This window comes from Pipistrellus kuhlii, unplaced genomic scaffold (assembly GCF_014108245.1).
Source record: "Pipistrellus kuhlii isolate mPipKuh1 unplaced genomic scaffold, mPipKuh1.p scaffold_m20_p_2, whole genome shotgun sequence".
Lineage (NCBI taxonomy): Eukaryota > Metazoa > Chordata > Mammalia > Chiroptera > Vespertilionidae > Pipistrellus > Pipistrellus kuhlii.
Window position 1 is genome coordinate 50,101,180 of NW_023425515.1, and position 18,364 is coordinate 50,119,543.

General features: G+C 54.0%; 1 protein-coding gene across 2 annotated transcripts in view; it reads left to right on the forward strand.

Annotated features, from left to right (window-relative positions):
- The window catches only part of MYLK (myosin light chain kinase), a 183,269-nt gene that overhangs the window by 103,086 nt on the left and 61,819 nt on the right, over nucleotides 1–18,364 (forward strand). Inside the window, exons 15-17 of one of the 2 annotated variants that reach the window (XM_045583939.1) lie at nucleotides 1,696–1,767; nucleotides 2,205–3,370; nucleotides 11,239–11,355. In XM_045583939.1, the coding sequence (XP_045439895.1) occupies nucleotides 1,696–1,767; nucleotides 2,205–3,370; nucleotides 11,239–11,355 (1,355 nt within the window). Of the gene's footprint in view, nucleotides 1–1,695; nucleotides 1,768–2,204; nucleotides 3,371–11,238; nucleotides 11,356–11,687; nucleotides 11,816–18,364 lie in introns of those variants that run through there. The other variant, XM_036447529.2, reaches the window with a different exon arrangement.

Sequence of the window (18,364 nt, forward strand, 5' to 3'; positions counted from 1 at the left end):
AGTTGAGGTAGGAAGGTCACAGGTCTTGGATTAAGGTAGCCCCATGTCCCAGCCTCTTTGCCTGCTAGTCAGCTCTGTGGGTTTAGGCAAATTACTTCCCCATTACAAGCCTCATTTTTCCTACCTATAAAAATGGTGCTGACCCCAGCCTCACAGAGCTGTCATGATACTAAGTGAGATGGAATATGTGAGGGACCTGTCGCAGAGCTTGGCACATCTGTGCTGGCAGGTGAGGCAGGCTCAGCCCCTGAAGGGCTGGTAAGAGGGTTGTGTGCAGTGGAATGTGTGGGATACCCCAGAACCCCAGCCCTGCCTCACAGAAACCCCTGAGCCTCTTTTCTTACCTTTCAAACGGACATAACGGTTCTCTATACCTCACTGGGATGCTTAGGGACAAGAAAGAGAACAGATTCGAAAATCAGGAAAGCTGGAAGATGCTGATTAAAACGGGTGTTTATTGCCATGAAGCGTTGCCTCTGGCTTTCAGACCTGCCTCTATCCCTTCCACCATCAAGCAGGGAGGGCCTCTTGGCTAGTCAGAGCTCAGAAAGGCCAGCAGATGGCAGCCTTGTGGGGCTGGCGGGCTGAGCTGCTGCTTCCAAGTCCTCCAGGCACGCAAGCTTGGAATAGCCCCTCTGCTGAGCAGAAGGAGCCTCAGCCGGTCACCCACCGGCTCAGAGAGGATGAGCAGTTTTATCAGCGGCTGGAGAATCCAGAGCCCCATCTGAGGGAAGAAGAGAATGGGCAACCCATTAGGTTGACTTCCGATCTGCTAGGTTTCAATACAAAAAGTTCTGACCTGAGGTCATTGGCCAATGAGTACAGATTGGAAGGTGTTTTCATTTCAGGAGCAGGCGAAGGGGAAGTAGCAGAGTGGGGAGGGGGCACTGTAGAGGAGAGGGAAGTACCCAGCTCTATATTAAGGGAGCACAGAGTCAAACTCAAGGTCCCTGGCAGGCTGACCAAGGCCACACACTCTAGACCAGCAGTCGCCAACCGGTGTTCAATGAGGTCCGAAAGGTTGGCAACCGCTATTCTAGACCAAGCAGCTCCATCACAGCCCCCATTAGTTTAGCCCAGCGGTCGGCAAACCCATCAGTCAGCAGAGCCAAATATCAACAGTACAATGATTGAAATTTCTTTGGAGAGCCAAATTTTTTAAACTTAAACTTCTTCTAACACCACTTCTTCAAAATAGACTTGCCCAGGCCTCTTGGTATAATATTTTGTGGAAGAGCCACACTCAAAGGGCCAAAGAGCCACATGTGGCTCGCAAGCCGCAGTTTGCCAACCACTGGTTTAGTCTTTACCCTCCTTTTATTGATTGAGTGATCTATTGATTGAATGACTTTTGTAATATACTTACGGAAAAGTATTGCTACTTCTGGTTGCTTATCTTAGCTGTTGTCCAAAAGATTCTGGTTTGTTTTTGTTGTTTTTTTCCTTTTTAAACAAGAGCTGGGAAAATAAAGGGTGAGCCAAGGAGAGGGGTTGTAGGGCCCTGCCCGAAGTCTAGGGGGTCACAGCTAAGCCTGTGGTCCATTGGGGTCACAGCTAAGCCTGTGGTCCCATCTTTCCTGGAGCCAGCAGCCAGCCTGTGGTCCGGTCCTGCCCGCCCTCCCCTCATCGTAGCCCAACTGAGAAGGCCCTCAGCTGAGAGCCTCTTGGTCTGTACTGACCCCTTGAATTCCTTAGGAACCGGGTTGGCGAATGCAGTTGCCAAGTGTCACTGATGCTACAGAGCAGCCCGATCCGAGCCCCCCTGTGGTGAGTGCCCCCCAGGAGCTGGCTGGCCAGGCTCCATGCCACCGCCCACGCACCTTCTTCCTGGCCCCCGCAGGCCCAGCCCAGCAGTCCCAGATTGTTTGTGTCCTCGGGCTGAGCCTGCCCAAGCCAAGAGGGAGCGATTGGAAGGCGAATGAGGGAGGGAGCACAGGGAGGGGGTGAATTTCTCTCTTTTTTTTTTTTTTGCACACACCCTTATAAGGCTACTGAAGTCATTACCGATGTAGCAAACCAACTAAGCAAGCAAGCAGGCTCCTCTCACCAATGTTCCCTTCTATAAACACAGCCTGGCCAGCCCCCACCATTCCTTCCCCTCCCCTTTACCCTGCCTCCCTCAGGGATTTGCTCTCCCCTGACGTGTCTTTTTCACCCGGCCCCTTTTCCTCCTGCTACTTTCCTTTTTCCCTCACTGGTTGCAGGGGGAGGGAGCCTGCCAGCTGCGAGGGCCTCTGCGGCCGAGGAGTCGGTGCGGATGGTGGTGATGGTGACTGCTATGGGACCCTGAGGCCCGGCTGGCCAGCAAGAGGGCAGGGTTGGCCAGAGGAGGAGGACGGCGAAGGCGTGCGGGGAGTGCTGAAGAGGCGCGTGGAGACCCGGCAGCACACGGAGGAGGCCATCCGCCAGCAGGAGGTGGAGCAGCTGGACTTCCGTGACCTCCTGGGGAAGAAGGTGAGCACCAAGACCGTGTCGGAGGAGGACCTGAAGGAGATCCCAGCCGAGCAGATGGATTTCCGCGCCAACCTGCAGCGGCAAGTGAAGCCGAAGACCGTGTCCGAGGAGGAGAGGAAGGTGCACAGTCCCCAGCAGGTTGACTTCCGCTCTGTCTTGGCCAAGAAGGGGACTCCCAAGACCCCAGTGCCTGAGAAAGCGCCACCTGCAAAATCTGCCACCCCGGATTTCCGCTTGGTGCTGGGCAGCAAGAAAAAATTACCAGCAGAGAATGGGAGCAGTGGTGCTGAGGCCTTGAATGCCAAAGTGGCAGAAAGTCCCAAGGCTGTGGTCAATGCCCAGCCTTCAGCGCCCCTGAAACCTGTGGGCAATGCCAAGCCTGCTGAGACCCCGAAACCCATAGGCAATGCCAAGCCTGCTGAGGCTCTGAAACCTGTGGGCAATGCCAAACCTGCTGAGACCCCAAAACCCTTGGGCAATGCCAAACCAGCCGAGACCCCAAAACCCCTGGGCAACGCCAAACCAGCCGAGACCCCGAAAACGCTGGGAAATGCCAAGCCTGCTGAGACCCCGAAACCTATGGGCAATGCCAAGCCCGTGGAAACTCCTAAGCCCCTGGACAATGCCAAGCCAGCTGAGATCCCAAAACCAGCTGGGAAAGAGGAACTCAAGAAGGAGGTTAAGAACGATGTGAACTGCAAGAGGGGGCATCCAGGAGGCACAGACAAGGAACAAAGGTCAGAGAGCCAAGGGACTGCCCCGACCTTCACGGAGAAGCTGCGTGATGTCCACGTGGCCGAGGGCGAGAAGCTGCTGCTCCAGTGCCAGGTGTCCGCTGACCCCCCGGCCACCGTCACCTGGACGCTGAATGGGAAGACACTCAAGACTACCAAGTTCATCATCCTCTCCCAAGAAGGTAACGAGGGCAGGGCTGGGGAGGAAGGGGCTTTTGATCGCTGCCAGCTCATGGAGCCATGGCCTTACTGATCGGCACTCATAGCCCAGAGCCTCTGTGTCCCCCTCGGTCACAGGTGCCGCACTCAGGGTCTGTGGGAGGTGTGGGTGGGAGTCTGGTTCTCCGGCGCATGCCCGCGTCTCGGCCTCTGTCCAGCAGAGCCCTCTCCCAGCACCCCAGCAGCAGCACCCTCAGACATGGGGACCTGTACCAATGCCCCCCAGCTCTTGCTGGGAGAAGGCTCTGTCCACAGGCTTGAAGATAGAGGCACAGGGGCTGGTGCCTTCCAGGGGCTCTGAGCTCACAGTTGCCTTTGCAGCAGCATTTTGGGTTTGGGGAAGGGTGTGCCGTGGCGGGATGGCTCAGGACTGAGTTAGGGTCAACAACTAAAGTCTTGATAACATTGTGGGTTTGAGGGGACCTGTGCGGGAGCCCAGAACTCCAAACATCCCCTATGGCACACGCTCACCGGCAGACAGAGCTGCTCGCTTCCTAATTTGGATGAGACTTTTGTTTGCTGCTATTTCACATTCTTGAGTGGTGGGGAGGAGAAGGGGGGAGCTCTAAGTCTTGCCATCTGGGTCCTTTCAGGGTCTGGAGTTCTAAAGAAGTGATGGGAGTGAGGAGGGTATTTTCCCTGGACCCTCGATTTGGTTTGAAATGTTTCTGTGAATCCCAAACCTGGGAGGGAGCTCCAAGACCAGCAGACTTCCCACGCCCGACTCTAGTGGCCAGCGCCAGAACAGGGTCCGGCCTGAGCGTGAGGCTGATGCCGGTGGCTCTGCTGGGGCAGGGTTCAAAGCTTCCGGAAGTGACCTTTTACCTGGAGGGGCAGAGAGCTGCCACCGCGGAGGCCCAAGATGTCAGGTTCTGTCAAATGCAGAGCAGCTGAGATGTCAGAAATGTTCCCCGCACTGCACTGTGCTGCTCGCCTCCTGTCCTCCGACGGCTCTCCATCTGAGGCCTCGCTGACCCCTGATTCTGCTTCCTGCCTCCCTCCCAAACCCAGAGCGAGGCACTCGAAGAGAGCAGTAGCCCCTCTCAGCTCACGACGAAGCTTCTCTCTTCGCACTGCATCTCAGACAGCAGATCTGGAACCCCGGAGCACTTTGAATCCCCATGCTGAAGTAGTAAAGGGGGAATGAGCCAGGAGAGAGAATTTTCTGCTGATGTGTTGACAGGGTACCTCATTCACATGCCTATGGCCCTGTTGGGAGGGGCCTCTCGAAGTCACCTCCTCCACCCCTGCCTCTGCCAGGTCAGCCTGCACACACCGGGGGCATGAGGATGGCTGTGTTGAGATGTCCCTGTCACCCTGTGGGCCCCTCTCATTTGGAAAGTCTTTGGTAAAACTGATTCAGAACTTTGATCAGGAGCCTTTCCCTGTGGTCATCTCTCTGGGCAGCAAGAAGGGTGGGCAGCTGCCACCCTTGGGACATGAGTGCCAAACGGGCTTGTGCCATGTGATGCCCACGGCACCACACCCTCAGGAGAAGGATGTGCGGCCAGCTGAAGGCAAGGCACAAAGCTGTGCGCCTGGAGCCTGCAGGGGCACCAGCGGCCACGGATAAACAATCCACCCAGCTGAACTAAAGAAATGAAAAAGAAGGCTAGCACAAAAAGAGGAGAGAGAGAGAGAGAGACAGACAGACAGACAGACAGACAGACACTGGGAAGGGGGTGGGAGGGGATTATGCAGACAGCCTTGAGTCCAACTTTTTAAAACATTTCAAGTATTTGCAATTCTCCTTGGAAAAGTAAGAATAGCTGGCATATATTGAACACTATGTGCTCGGCATGTCCCAGACACCTGACACCTTTCACTCATTGCATCCTCACAGCTACCACACTGCCCGGCCAGCAGAGACTCTAAGCACCTTGCTCAGGGGTACGCAGCTCGTTAGTAACAGGGCTGGGGTTTGAGTGCAGGCAGTCCCGAGGCCTAGACCACTGTGACATGTTACCTCTAAGTTAATTCTTGTTGACACGGCAGCATGCTGGTGCAGCTGAGAAACCCTTCCTGATCCATCAGCTCACCCAGGGAATTGTCCATCAGGGGAAAATGCTAATGGCTACTCTTTAGCACTGTCAATGGTGGTCAAGAGACTGAAAGACTGGCGGTGCCCTCAGGCTTGCCTGATTTCTGGTAGCTTCACTGCAGTGGAGGAAGCAGGCCCTGAAACAGGCCTGCTTATCTTGCCACAGAGAGAGAATGTCTGGCCTCAAAACATCAGTCCCACTTTCTTTCCGTCCCCCATTCCTTCTTCAGAGCTTCCCTCTCCAGGTATTCGAGATCCTGGCTAAACAGGGGCCCAGGAGGGAGACTACCTTAGAGCACAGTGACCAAGTCAGCAGGCCCCACTGCACAGGGTAGGTCCCTCAGAGAGCTGTTTGTGGATCTGCTGTCAATAGAAAGAGAGGACGTGTGCGCCTGCTTCTGGGAGCAGGAGCGGGGGGAGCTGAGTGCTGGGGCCCTGGTGGTGAGAGAGCTGGGCCTTGAAAGGAGCCGTGAAGGTGGGCCAGGACTCCCAGCCCGGGAGAGGGAGGATGTGGGTTTCCTAGGTAGGGGCACAGCAGCAGTGAGCAGAGACCTGCCCTCAGCACGGCTGGGGCTGTAGAGGAAGGCATGGCCTCCTTCCACCCTGTGCCCTGCTGAGGACTCTGCTCCAAAGGCAATGGGGAGCCAGGAAAGGGTTTTGAATGAGGAGCAATGCACACCACGCTGGGGTTTAGGGGGCTTGATTGACTCCGTATCCAGAGCCACGCAAGGGGCCTGCTGCAGAGTACAGGGAGGAAGGTGGTGGGCCTGAGCTAAAAGGTAGACATGGGCCCAGACAGGATGTAACCTGTTAAAGAAGCCAGGACAGAATTCACAGAACCTGTGGCTGGGTAGGGTGGGGGTAGAGGGGTAGAGAAGAGGAAGGAGTGGCAGGCTGCTGAGCGTCAGTGTCTGGGTCACAGTGGAGGCATCAGTGGCTAGGGGAAGCTGTGGTTTGAGTTGGATCGTAGGAGAAGATGGAAGGGACGGCTATGCGGGTCTCCAGGCCCTTCCCACCCCACAACACCCTCCGGCCCCCGCCTCCGGACCTGGAACTCTTCTTGCCCCACTGCACGGAGCCCTGTGCTGTCTGCTCTTCTAAGGTCAAGACTCACTTCCTCCAGGGTGCCTTCCGGGACTGCGTGGCCAGCCTTTGGCCACAGAGGCTTTTCTGCTCTCCTCCGCCTACCTCATGTCTGTCTGGGCACCAACTGCTAGTGGGTGCTCTGTTTCTAGGTTTCAGGGGGCTTCTCCCAACCTGTACCTTGAACAGGACTTGTAGTCTGCTGGCCCCCCAAAACCGGATTAAGTCAACCCCATTTAGTGACTAGGAGAGCAGCGTTGTGACAGCAGCCCAGTCGGTGGGAGCCCATTACCTTTCAGAGGAACCTATGGAGGTGTCCTCCCTCTTTCTGCATCTCCCAGCGCTGCAGGTGCCTGGTGTTCACGTGCAATGCTGGGCCCGCCCTCCGTGCCCATGGGGTGTGAGGCCAGGGAGCCGAGGGGCTCTGTGCTGCTCCCACAGCGCTTTCCTCCTTCTGCCTTGCTCCTGTCCCCGGGCCAGCTTCTTTCCTGGCCAACATCTCTCCCAGTCTAATGACCAGGATTCATTTTTGTTGCTGTTGTCAACAGTGGTTCATTTTTTAAATTGCTTTCTGTGTAAGATCTTGCAAAAGCTTTTTGAGAGCTTCTATAAGTTCATTCTACAAAAGGACTTATGTACTACCTACTGTGTGTGAGGCACCGTTCTAGCCCTTTTCGTTGTAGGCACAATCCACTCGTGAATTCTGAGTTGGGAGGGGTTTTTTTTCCCCTTTAAGAAACTGCAGGTAAACCTTGGAAATTCTGTGGGTTTAGTCCCAAACCACTGCAGTAAAGCAAGTCGTAATGCAATAAAACAAGGTGTAATCTTTTTGCTGGCGAAGAATCTTACCTTCAGTTTGTTAAAAACAAAACAAAAACAAAAAAAACAACCTCAATACCTGTGAGGCACAATAAAGCAAGATATGTCTGTATATTATCTTTTTCTAGAGGCCCAATGCACAAATTCTTGCAAGGGTAGGCCTTCGCTGCCAGTGCCCTTGTGGTCCAGCTGCCTCACGGCCCCACCCCCCACAACCCCCCACCTTGTTCTGGCTCTGCCTGCATCTGCCACCATACCGCCCCCGCACCTTTCCCTGGTTCCACAGAACCCTTCCCCACCTCCACCCCCATCGATTACCCCACAGAGGGCGGCCTGGGCCTCGTTCTTTGGAGTGATCACAGAGCCCTCCCACCCCCCAAGGTTGATCATCCTGCTGGCCAGTGGCCTGGATCTCCCACTGCGGGGGCCATTGTGGGGAGTTGGTGGGCCCCCACCAATCGCAACGCACCAGCCTTGGCTGGCCTGGCACCAGTGCATGTCATAGCGTGGTCGTACAGAAGGTCATCCAGATGGTCATTCTACTGTTCGGGGTTCAGTCGATTTGCATATTACACTTTTATTATTATAGATAAGGTAGGTTATATTTGATTAAATGTTTGCAGCTTTTATATATATATATATATATATATATATATATATATATATATATTTTTTTTTTTTTTTTTTTTACAGAGAGGAAGAGAGAGGGATAGAGAGTTAGAATCATCGATGAGAGAGAATCATCGATCAGCTGCCTCTTGCACACCCCCAACTGGGGATGTGCTCGCAACCAAGGTACATGCCCTTGACTGGAATCGAACCTGGGACCTTTCAGTCCGCAAACTGACGCTCTATCCACTGAGCCAAACCGGTTTCTGCTGTTTGCGACTTTCTTTTGCGTAAATCTTATCAGGTCACCTGCTCAGTAGGACAAATATTTTTGTTACTGTGACTGCATTCCAGGCCCAGGAAACATTCATAATAGCTATAGTCACTGCCCTGCAGAGCCAGCGTGGGAGACAGGCACTGCTTTCAGCAATGGTCTGGAGAGACCTGTTTTGATTCAGATGAGCTCAGAAGAGGCCCATCTATGGCCTTAGGAGTGCTCAGGAGCGACACGAGGGCACTGTCCCTGAGGAGGGAACTTGAAGCTTGTGGCTCTGCCCAGACACGCCAGGAGCCAGGCCCTGCCGACTGAGGCAGCCTGGGAGCAGCAGAGTCTCCAAGGCTTCAGTCCCGCCGTCCACCGTGCACACGCCGTCCTCTCCGTACCCCACACTCGGGAAAGGAGCAAGGTGGGGATCTCAGACCCCATGCCTGGGAGAGGCTCTCCCAGGGACAGTTGAACTGAGCCATGCATTGGATTCCCGGCTCTGTGGTAACCGCTCCCATCCCCCTCACCTCCCTCTCAAAATTCCCCACCAGGCTGAGGCTTCTCACAAAAACAGGCTGGGAAACGCGTTCCTTCTGGAGGTCAGGAATAAGCTGTCCCACAGGAAATACCAGATTCTTCTCTCGGAGCCTGCCGGGGGCCCTCCCCCAGCCCACGCAAGTGGCCGGGGGTCCAGGCTTTAAGCAGCTGGAAACGCTGCCTGTTCTGATGCTTTCCCTGGTGAGGGGCGAGGGCTGGGGTCTAAATGCTCCACTTGCCCCGGGCGTCTCTCTACTGTCTCTGCAGTTTGTGCCATTTGGGTTGAAGGCTGAAGGCAGCAGGGGTGGGGGTGGGGGCCCGCTGAAACCCGAAGGCAATCAAGGATTCGAACAGGATGTGCATGGGAGTGGGTATCTGCTCCCAGGGCCTTCATCTCAGACGGAGGGGAAATGGCAAGATGGGGTCTGTTTCCTTTAAGCGTCAAGTTTTGGGGCCAGAGGTCATCTCAGCCTTCTGCTGCCCCGGATAAATGGAAATTTCTCTCTCTAGAAGATAGTTAACCTCATTCCTCCATTCCTGTGCCTCACACACAGTTCATGGTCTCGTGATGAGTGTCCTAAAAACCCAGCCTGAATCCTTTCTGTTGCAGTTTCTGCAGATTCTGTGTCCTCAGTGAAAGGGATCCGGGCCCATTGCCCTCCCCTGTGGGAGAACTTAGTGAGGTCTTGCCGAGAGGCAAGGTCTTCTAAGGGGGAGGGGATGCGGATCAGCCATCCTGCTTCAGGTGGTCAGTAGACTGCAGTTTCCTTGTTTTTTGTGTTTTGTTGTTGTTGTTGTAGTTTCTTCAAATATAAGCACACGTTATTTGGAACGTCACAGAGTTAGAAAAAGTGAGTCAGCTGGGCTGCATGGGCTCAGGAAATAAGGCAAAAGAATGGCCCTTGGAGAGCAAAGGTGCTTCCTTGAAGAAGGAAGAGGGGGGAAGAGGTGCAGGAGAGAGAGAGAGAGAGAGAGAGAGGGAAAACAATGAGAACCGAGGTGTCCCTGTTTAAGGCAGACTCAGGTGCCAAGAAGTAAAGGCAACCATTACAGCTCTGCTTTCTCTCCCAGCCTTAGGGAGACTGTGCAGAACGGATATCATCCTTTCTCTCTCTGAATATCCTTGTATTTGTTGGTCAAGTCTGTGCATCTGTCTAATCGAGGGGAGGGTACTTTTTGAGATCGAGGCCTTTGGGAGTTGTGCCTGTCGATCTCCCTTCTGGCCATGCCACCTGCACATACACACAGCTCTGCCCACCCAGGGCAGTGGCAGGGCCAGAGGCAGGGAGGTGGCCAAAGCCATTGCTCCAGACAGTAGGATGCATGCAGCTATGGCTTCCCCCCTCCCCTCCTTGTGTGATGACTGCTCCCCTGACAGCAGGGGCAGCTGTGGACAGGACTTCTTGCCCTCGGCTTGTTGTAAATCACAACACAGGAACTAAGGAAGTGATTGCTGTCCTCCTACCTGGCCCGGCAGGCTCAATATTCAGGGGGTCCCCCAGAGAACAACCTAGCCTAGAGACACCCGGACTGGGTAAGGACCAGACCCCAGATTCCTGTGAATGCTCAGCCTGACTCCTTCCCCCAAGCAGGCCAGAAGAGGAGTGTGGGGCGAGGTGGGCCAGGGGAGGTAGAAAGCCATCTCTTCCGCTCTCTGAGGTGTCTGAGGTGACCAGAAGACCTCCACTGAAGGGAGGCAGCTCCAAAGTGCCCCTCAGTTCAGATGCCGTTCCTGAAAAACCAGCTCCAGGATCCCAGGCAGATTTCCCCACAGGCCAGTACCCTGCTGGACAGGGACTCCCCCCAACCCCTCTGTTCAGAACCCCTTTTTCTAAGATGCATTCCCAGAATCACTGCTGTAAATTGCGCAAGCTCCCGCAGTGGCCACTGTTCCTAACACAGGTCTGCAATCACCTGCGCCGGCTACTGCTTATCTCCGGGTGAAGTCCCAGAAGCCCCAGGGACTCCTCCTTCTTCCTCCACCTCCTCCTTCTTCCTCCTCCTCCTCCTCCTCGTCCTCCTTCTCCTCTTTCTCCTCCTCTTCCTCCTCCTCTTCCTCCTCCTCTTCCTCTTCCTTCTCCTCCTCCTCCTCCTCCTCCCCTCTTCTTCCTCCTCCTCCTCTTCTTCCTCCTTCTCCTCCTCCTCCTCTCCTCCTCTTCTTCCTCCTCTTTCTCCTCCTCCTCTTCTTCCTCTTCTTTCTCTTCCTCCTCCTCCTCCTTCAATGTCTTCATAAGAGAACTCTGGAAAGGGTTAGGGGCCTCGGAAGGAGCATGTTTGGGGACCAGCTATTTGGGGTCTGAGTTAGCAGGAAGTGCCCTGGCTTTCCTTGGGCTAGGGGTTGGTTCCCCCAGGCCCCTGACGTCTGGGCTCCCTGAGGCTGCCCATGTAAACAGCACTTGCCTCCTGTGCTCTGGGCTCCAGGGCAGGTTTTGGACCCACACCTGGGCCACTCACCCACTCTTCCTCTCCCTCTCCAGGCTCCCTCTGCTCCGTCTCCATCGAGAAGGCCCTGCCGGAGGACAGAGGACTATACAAGTGTGTGGCCAAGAATGGCGCCGGCCAGGCGGAGTGCTCCTGCCAAGTCGCCGTGGACGGTAGGTGGTCCCCACCCATCGCCATCACGCAACCCCACTTTCCATGCACCCTCCTTCCACCGCCCCTGAGCAGAATGGCATCAAGGCTACCATCACTACCCAAGGCATTCCTTTTGGGGGTGTCAAGTCTCCTTTTGCAAAAACACACAGGAAGGAAAGCGGGGGGGGGGGGGGGGGGGGGGCCTGCTTGAGGGTCCTGTGGGGCCTCAGCCCCTCTCCTAGCTGGGAGGGGGAGGGGCTCACCTTGTTGCCACCTCTCCCCAGTCTTGGCCCCACCCCCAGAACCTAGCTGATCCGGGGAAGCCAGCCGGGCACAGGGCAAGAGGAGAAAAGACACACCCACAGGAAAGTGACTGCAGAGTATTTTACAAGCTGCCACAAACAAGTGCCCGTGCTGGCAGGACAGCCCGGGAGGAGTAGGGAGCAGAGCGGGTCCCTGTGGGGAGGCTGCATGGAGGAGGTGAGTCCGGCTGTGACTGCAGGGACAGGACTGCCTCTGCAGGAAGGAAAAGGCACCGGTAGCACCGCAGAGGGAGGGGAGGAGACGTGGGGACAGGGCGGCTGCCAGGGCTGCATGGAGTTTCCCTGGTGAAGGGGCAAGACCAGGCTGTGAGGAGCTGGATCTGTCCTAAAGGAATTCAGACGGTGTGATTGTGACTTTGTTTCTCCTTCTGTGCATGGGTTAGAACCAAAGACTCGGAAGTGGATCAGACCTGTGCTGGTTCAGGCTACCACCTCCTTTTACAGGATAGAAAACTGAGGCCAGTCAGAGAGAAACAGCATCCTGTGTGAGCTTCCCTGGCCCCACTGGGCCGGGCCAGAGCCGGAAACCCACTCGAGACTCAGTCCTGTACCCTTTCTTTTTATATTGTTATTTGCTTGGAACTGTTAAAAACATAATTTTGAGGGAAAACAATTTCGTGCCCTTGAAATGCTGGTGAGTAACCTATCGTGGCACTGTCAAAACTAGCGTCCAGAGAAAGCAACGGGCGTGGCTGCTCTGAATGCGGAATGTGATCACTGGGACTCGGAAATTACAACCCATTTCATTGGTGCTCCTTGAGATGCAGAGTTTTTGTCCCCATTCTGGATTTTGTCATCTGATTTCCTGGTCACAAAAGCTAAGATCTATGATATATAATGAATGGGAAAGGAGGGGGGAAAAAAGTCTTAAAAATAAAAATCTTTTTTAAAATGCTCACACACAATTAAATTTTCAACACAAATTAAGGCAACACAAATGAAATTGTCCACCACCAACAGGAAAGCTGAAGTTGTCAAACATTGTGCATCCACCCAGAGTTCTGTGGGTGTCTTTGCCGCCAGGGCTCTGAGGCCAAGGAAACAGATTGGCTGGGAGAGGCCTCGGAGCACATGTTTTGAGGCTCTGAGTAGGGGCTGCTGCTCGTGGTTAGTTACTCCCAGGTGTGACCTGGGCTGTCACCCACCCAGGTAGATCCTGCTTCTTTCTAGACAGGTGCTGTAGTTTAAAAAAATAGTCTTTCTGGGAACTTGACCCTAGAAGCTTATTCCTCACAGCCCCACTACTCATGTGGGACCCAAGCCAGTTCCAGCCAATCTGTAAGGCAGTTCAGCCTGCTAATGAGATTATCTGCCTGGGAAATCCCTCTCTGAGTCCTATTTACACTGCTAGCTGAGGCAGGGTCGTAGTTCATTCTCCTTATCTGCAAAACGTCAGCACCTTTTCGAGAAACCGCAAGTGGTTTCTTCTTAAAACCAAGCTTGGTTTTCAAAATAAAACTTCCTTTTCCCCTACCTACAGGATACATTTAGGGATTCTTTTCTTGTTAAAACGTTTTGGGGCTGATGGGCATTTTTGCCCATGAATTGGTCTCTTTCTAGTTCATTCTCTAACTCTTTCCATTAATCTTGATGACCTTTATGTAGCTCTGGTTCCAGCCAGGAGGCCGCTGCAGGATTTGGCCTCAGGCTGCAGATTGGGAGCTGGGACTTTGAAGAGAGCCAGGAGAGGGATCTGAGGTAGACGAGCCAAAGATACTGGACTGACTCAGCTGCTTGGGTCTGGTTTTGTTTTGACAAAGAGACAAAGGGCAGCCCCTTGACGTGCCCGGGCTTTCCCTGTTGCTATCCTTGGAGATAAGTTGGTGTCCTGCGTGCAGGTGGGCTTCTGGCCACAGGTAGCTTCGTTTTTCCCTCAAGCGCAACCTCTGGGAAATAGTCAAGGACCGCAGTTCGCTTCCCTAACCCCGCTGTGCTCCAGTGCGCTGAAGAGACTTCCTGTCCTTGGTCTGTCTCTTGATCTCAGCGTCCCCACTTCCCCAGGCAACAGCCCTAACGTAGAGAGCCCAGTGGGCCCATGTGCCCTTTGGAATTATGGACACAATTTTGTGTTTGTGGATGAGAGCAGTTTTGGAAGAGAGGATCCATAGTTTTACATCGGATTCTCAAAATGAGTCACAAATTAAAATACACTGGAGGAGAGCCGAAACCCGTTTGGCTCAGTGGATAGAGCATCAGCCTGCAGACTGAAGGGTCCCAATTTCGATTCCGGTCAAGGGCATGTACCTTGGTTGTGGGCACATCCCCAGTAGGGGGCGTGCAAGAGGCAGCTGATGGATGTTTCTAACTATCTCTTTCCCTTCCTCTCTGTAAAAAATCAATTAAAAATATATTAAAAAATAAAACACACTGGAGAACTACTTGCCAGGTGAGAGAACCGTGGCTGCATTGTCAGGCCCAGTCAGTGTGGGTCTCTCTCACCTGCAGCTGCTGCCTGATCTCTGGAGAGGCCCATCCTGCGCTCCTCCCAAGGGGCCGTGAAGTCCCACTGCCCGAGGGTGGAGAACTGCTCCGGTCAGGCAGGCTCCCCGCTGCCTCCAGCAGCGCCCCACTCCCCACATTCTGTCACTCACGCAGCCGGTGCCAGACCCCATTAAGACTGTACATCTGTGGCCAATGTAATGATATAGTTTAAGGCCTCATAAAACAACCTTGGCTCGCTGGCTGTTCTGTACTAACCACACCACTGCTTCCCTCTCCTGGGGGAAGGGAGGTAGCCTTTACGAGGCAGCAGCTCAGGCTGTCTTAGTCGAACTCTGAGTCTTTCCTCAAAGAAAAAGGGTGCTGGTGCTCTTGTGCGCTTTCTTGGTTGTGGTCACACTGCCCTTCCTCCCAGGCGCAGCTGAAGCAAGTGTCAGCTTGTACCGCCGAAGGACACTGAGGCTGCAGGAGGTGAGGACTTGCCAGAAAACTCTGCCAGGAGGAGAAAAGGCTGACTTGTACGTTTTTAGTTTACGCATTAGGAGGGCAGTGTCTTTCTCACTGAGAAAACCGAGGCTCGGAGAGAGGCAGTGGCCTTCCCCAGTCACCGAGGCAGCAGCCAGGAGGTGCAGCGTCTCTGGGCGTCTCTGATCTCGACACACACCCATCGAGCCACCCAGCACAGGGAGTCACAAAGGAGTTATACCCTGGCAGGACTTGAACCTGGGTGTGCCTGGTTCTGAAGCCTGCACACTATAAAACAAAATCGGTGTTTCAAAAATACTTGAATATTGGTGAATGGTATGGTTGAACGTGGAACAAGCATATAACGCACTTAGCCTTATGGCCTTTTGTCTAGTGAATAGATGGCAGTGTCCACTCCCCAGCAGCAGCCCTCCCTGTGGGGAAGTGCTTTGCATATGTGGCCTGAGTGACCCATTTCCTCTTATTCTGACCCAGGTAAGAGGTGAGGAAGCAAAGCTCTTCTGTAGGCCAAAATCCCCAGATAGGAGTCAGAGGACACCTCAGTCCCCTGCCTGGCTAAGGGCATCTGGCCTCAGCTGCTGGTGAGACCGAGGGCTTCGTGACCATGGGGAGTTGTGCACGTGTTGGTAGAGGTATCGTTCCAGTGGGCACCCACACTGTCACCATCCAACAAATGTGCGGGTGCCCGCTCTGTGCCAGGCACTGCTCCCGGAGCTGAGGCTGAAAGCAGTGAGCCAAACGGAAGTTTCTGCTCTCAGGGACTTGACATTCTCGTGAGGGGGAGACGGTAATGAGGATGGACAGACATGTCATAAACACTCAGGCAATGCCACATGTTTGAAAAAAGCGAAGTGGGGAAATGGGAGTAAGGGAGCCTGCTTTGGAGACTGTGGTTGCCAGGCCTCTCAGGAAGTGACATCTGAACAGAGACCTGAAGGAGGGGAAAGAAGGAGTGTCAGAGGCAGAGGTAATGGTGAGAGCAAAGCCCTGAGGTGACACTATGCTTGAGACATTCCCAGAAGAATAAGGAGGCAGATGGCTGAGCCTGAACAAGGGGCAGAGTGGCGGGAAATGAGGTTGAGGAGGACAAGTGACCAGATTTGCCTGGCCATGTAGACTGAACAAGGAAACTGGATTTTCTTCTAAGTGAGGAACAACGCTGAACATCTAAAGGATCATTCAGGTGGCCATGTGGTGACCAGACTCAGAGGGGTAAGAGGGAGAACAGGAAGATCCTCTGAGAGTGGCTGAAATGGTCCAGGCAGGAGACGGGGGCAGGTTAGGCTCTGAGGGAGAAGTGGGAAGTGATCGGATTCATCATCTCTTTTGCTGGTAGGGCTGATAGGATTGGCCGGTGAATTGGAAGTGGAGAGGTAGGGAAGTCAAAGGCAACGCTTCGTGTTTGTGGGGAGCGTGTGTGGATCAGTGGTGGTACCACCTACTGAGATTAGAATGCAGGGGCTGCGGCAGCAAGCAAGAGTTCCCTGAATGTGCAGCCTGCGGTACCCATGAGGCATCCAGATGGGCATGTCACATGGCAGTTAGACGAATCCAGGTTGAGGACAGAGGCCATGATAGGAGACAGGATATGGAGAACCATGCACATAGGAGGCCATTTAATGTCCTGGGATTCAATGAGGTCTCTAAGGAGTGGCTGTGGATGGAGCCAGGAAGGAGGCAGAATCCAACATTGAGAAGCAGGGCAGGACAGAAGTCTGCGAAGGCGATGAGATGGGATGGTCCCAATGAGAGGGACAGGAAGTAATCCAGGAGAGAGGGGTGTCCCCGAAGCCAATGGTGGTCATTTTGATAAGAAAAGAGTGATGGAGATCAGTGCATCAAATGATGCTGCCAAGTAGAATAAAATGAGCCTGGGCGTTGGCCATGGGATTTGGGAAGCTGGAGCTCATTGGTCACCACGACAAGGGGATCTTGGGAGGCGATAGTAAAAAAAACCTGATTGAAGTGGTACAGAGACCTAGTCTGGAGGGCTGAGTCCAGGGCTAGAGTGGAGGGGAATGTGTGAGGTATTGTCCATATAAGGACATGCCTTCCTCTCTCTATGGAGGCCCTCACATCCCTCACTGCCATCGTCTTCCCCCATGCTTCTTTGGGCACGACCTGACCAGCAACGGACTCCAGTCCTGGGGTCCAGACCTAGAAATGGAGTTCCGTTTCATCAGCAACTGATTAAAATAGACAGAAAATCCAAGCTGCTCTTAAACTTTTATTACTATTATTTTTATCCCCCGGGCCACTGTGTGAGCACGGAGCTGGTTTTGATTAAGCCATGGTCCTTCCAGCCCCACTCCTTGCTGCGGTTCTCACGGAGGTCTAGTGGCTTGTGGGGCATGCACATCCCCATGGGGTGGGGGTGAGGCTGCAGAGGGAAGAGAGGCTCCAAGTCAGGGGTGGGCCTGGTTTGAAAGGGAAAATGAGCCCTTTCCTCATGGCCAGATGGAAAGATAAGGTGCAGAGAACTTCTTAAACAAGGCTCGGAGCCCATGGCAGGGGAGTGCGCTCACACGGTGTAAAGCCAGCGCCTGAGCTGAAGACAGATGCAGAGGCTGGAAACAGACGGTGGGGCTGGTCAGAGAGGGCTTCCTGGAGGTGGAGAGTTCTAAAGCAGATTTGGAAGGCAGCAAGGAAATGTGACGAACAGGATTAATAAGAAACAATCGTCTTTCTGCTCTCCAGAGCACATGGCATGCATTTTTTTTAAATTTCTTTATTTATTAGGTATTACATATGTGTCCTCATCCCCCCATTGACCCCTCAACCCACCCCACTCATGTCATCACCCCCCTGGTGTCTTTGTGCCTTGATTAGGCTTATATGCATGCATACAAGTCCTTTGGTAGACCTCTTCCCCTTGCCCCCACCCTCCCCTGCCTTCCCTCTGAGGTAGGGGTGTCGAACTCAATCAGAGAAGGGGCCAAAATGTAAAATCCAGCCTAAATCGCAGGCCGAATGGTTTACTGAACAGTCATAAACTGTCATTGTGATGGAAACGCAGCGGAGTGCAGTGATGACAGCGCGGTGCGGGCCACATTGCAAGGCCTGGCGGGACGGATTTGGCCCGCGGGCCTTGTGTTTGACACATGTGCGAGGTTTGAAGGTCTGATCGATGCTTCTCTGTCTTTGGATCTGTCCCTGTTCGTCAGTTTATGCTGTTCATTATACTCCATAAATGAGTGAGATCGTGTGGTATCTTTCTCTTTCTCTGACTGGCTTATTTCACTTAGCATAATGCTCTCCGGCTCTTCTTTGAGCCCAGTAAACCGGGGCCTGGGGAGTGGGATGCTTCCGTAAGGTACTTCTGATGCGCAGCCAAGCGTGAGAACCACAGAGGCTGACAGATGTGTACCGAGGATGGTGCTGCAACGGAGAATGACCACCGTGCCTGGGGGAAAACCATTGTGAGAAAACGAAGTCATCCTCTTCCCATGGTGCTCTGTGCTCCTCCACCCGTGTCCACATGGACCCTGGGGTGTGGGCCACCCAATGAGGAGGCAGGACAGGCGCAGTGGCAGCTATAGACAGAGGGGATCCCGATCCACCGTGGGCGGCGTTTCTGCTCTTCCTGAAGGTGGTAGAAGGATGAGGCAGTGAGGAGTGGAGGCAGGGGAGGGGCTGGGCATCGCATGCTGCTGTGAAGGATTTGCTTCATTCCCTCAGCCCCGTTCCCTGCCACGTGCTGCTTGACGCTCCACCTCATCATTCCTGCAGTTTCACTTTCAACTCTGGGCAGACTCCCTGGGACCTGTGTGCCTTGTTGCCT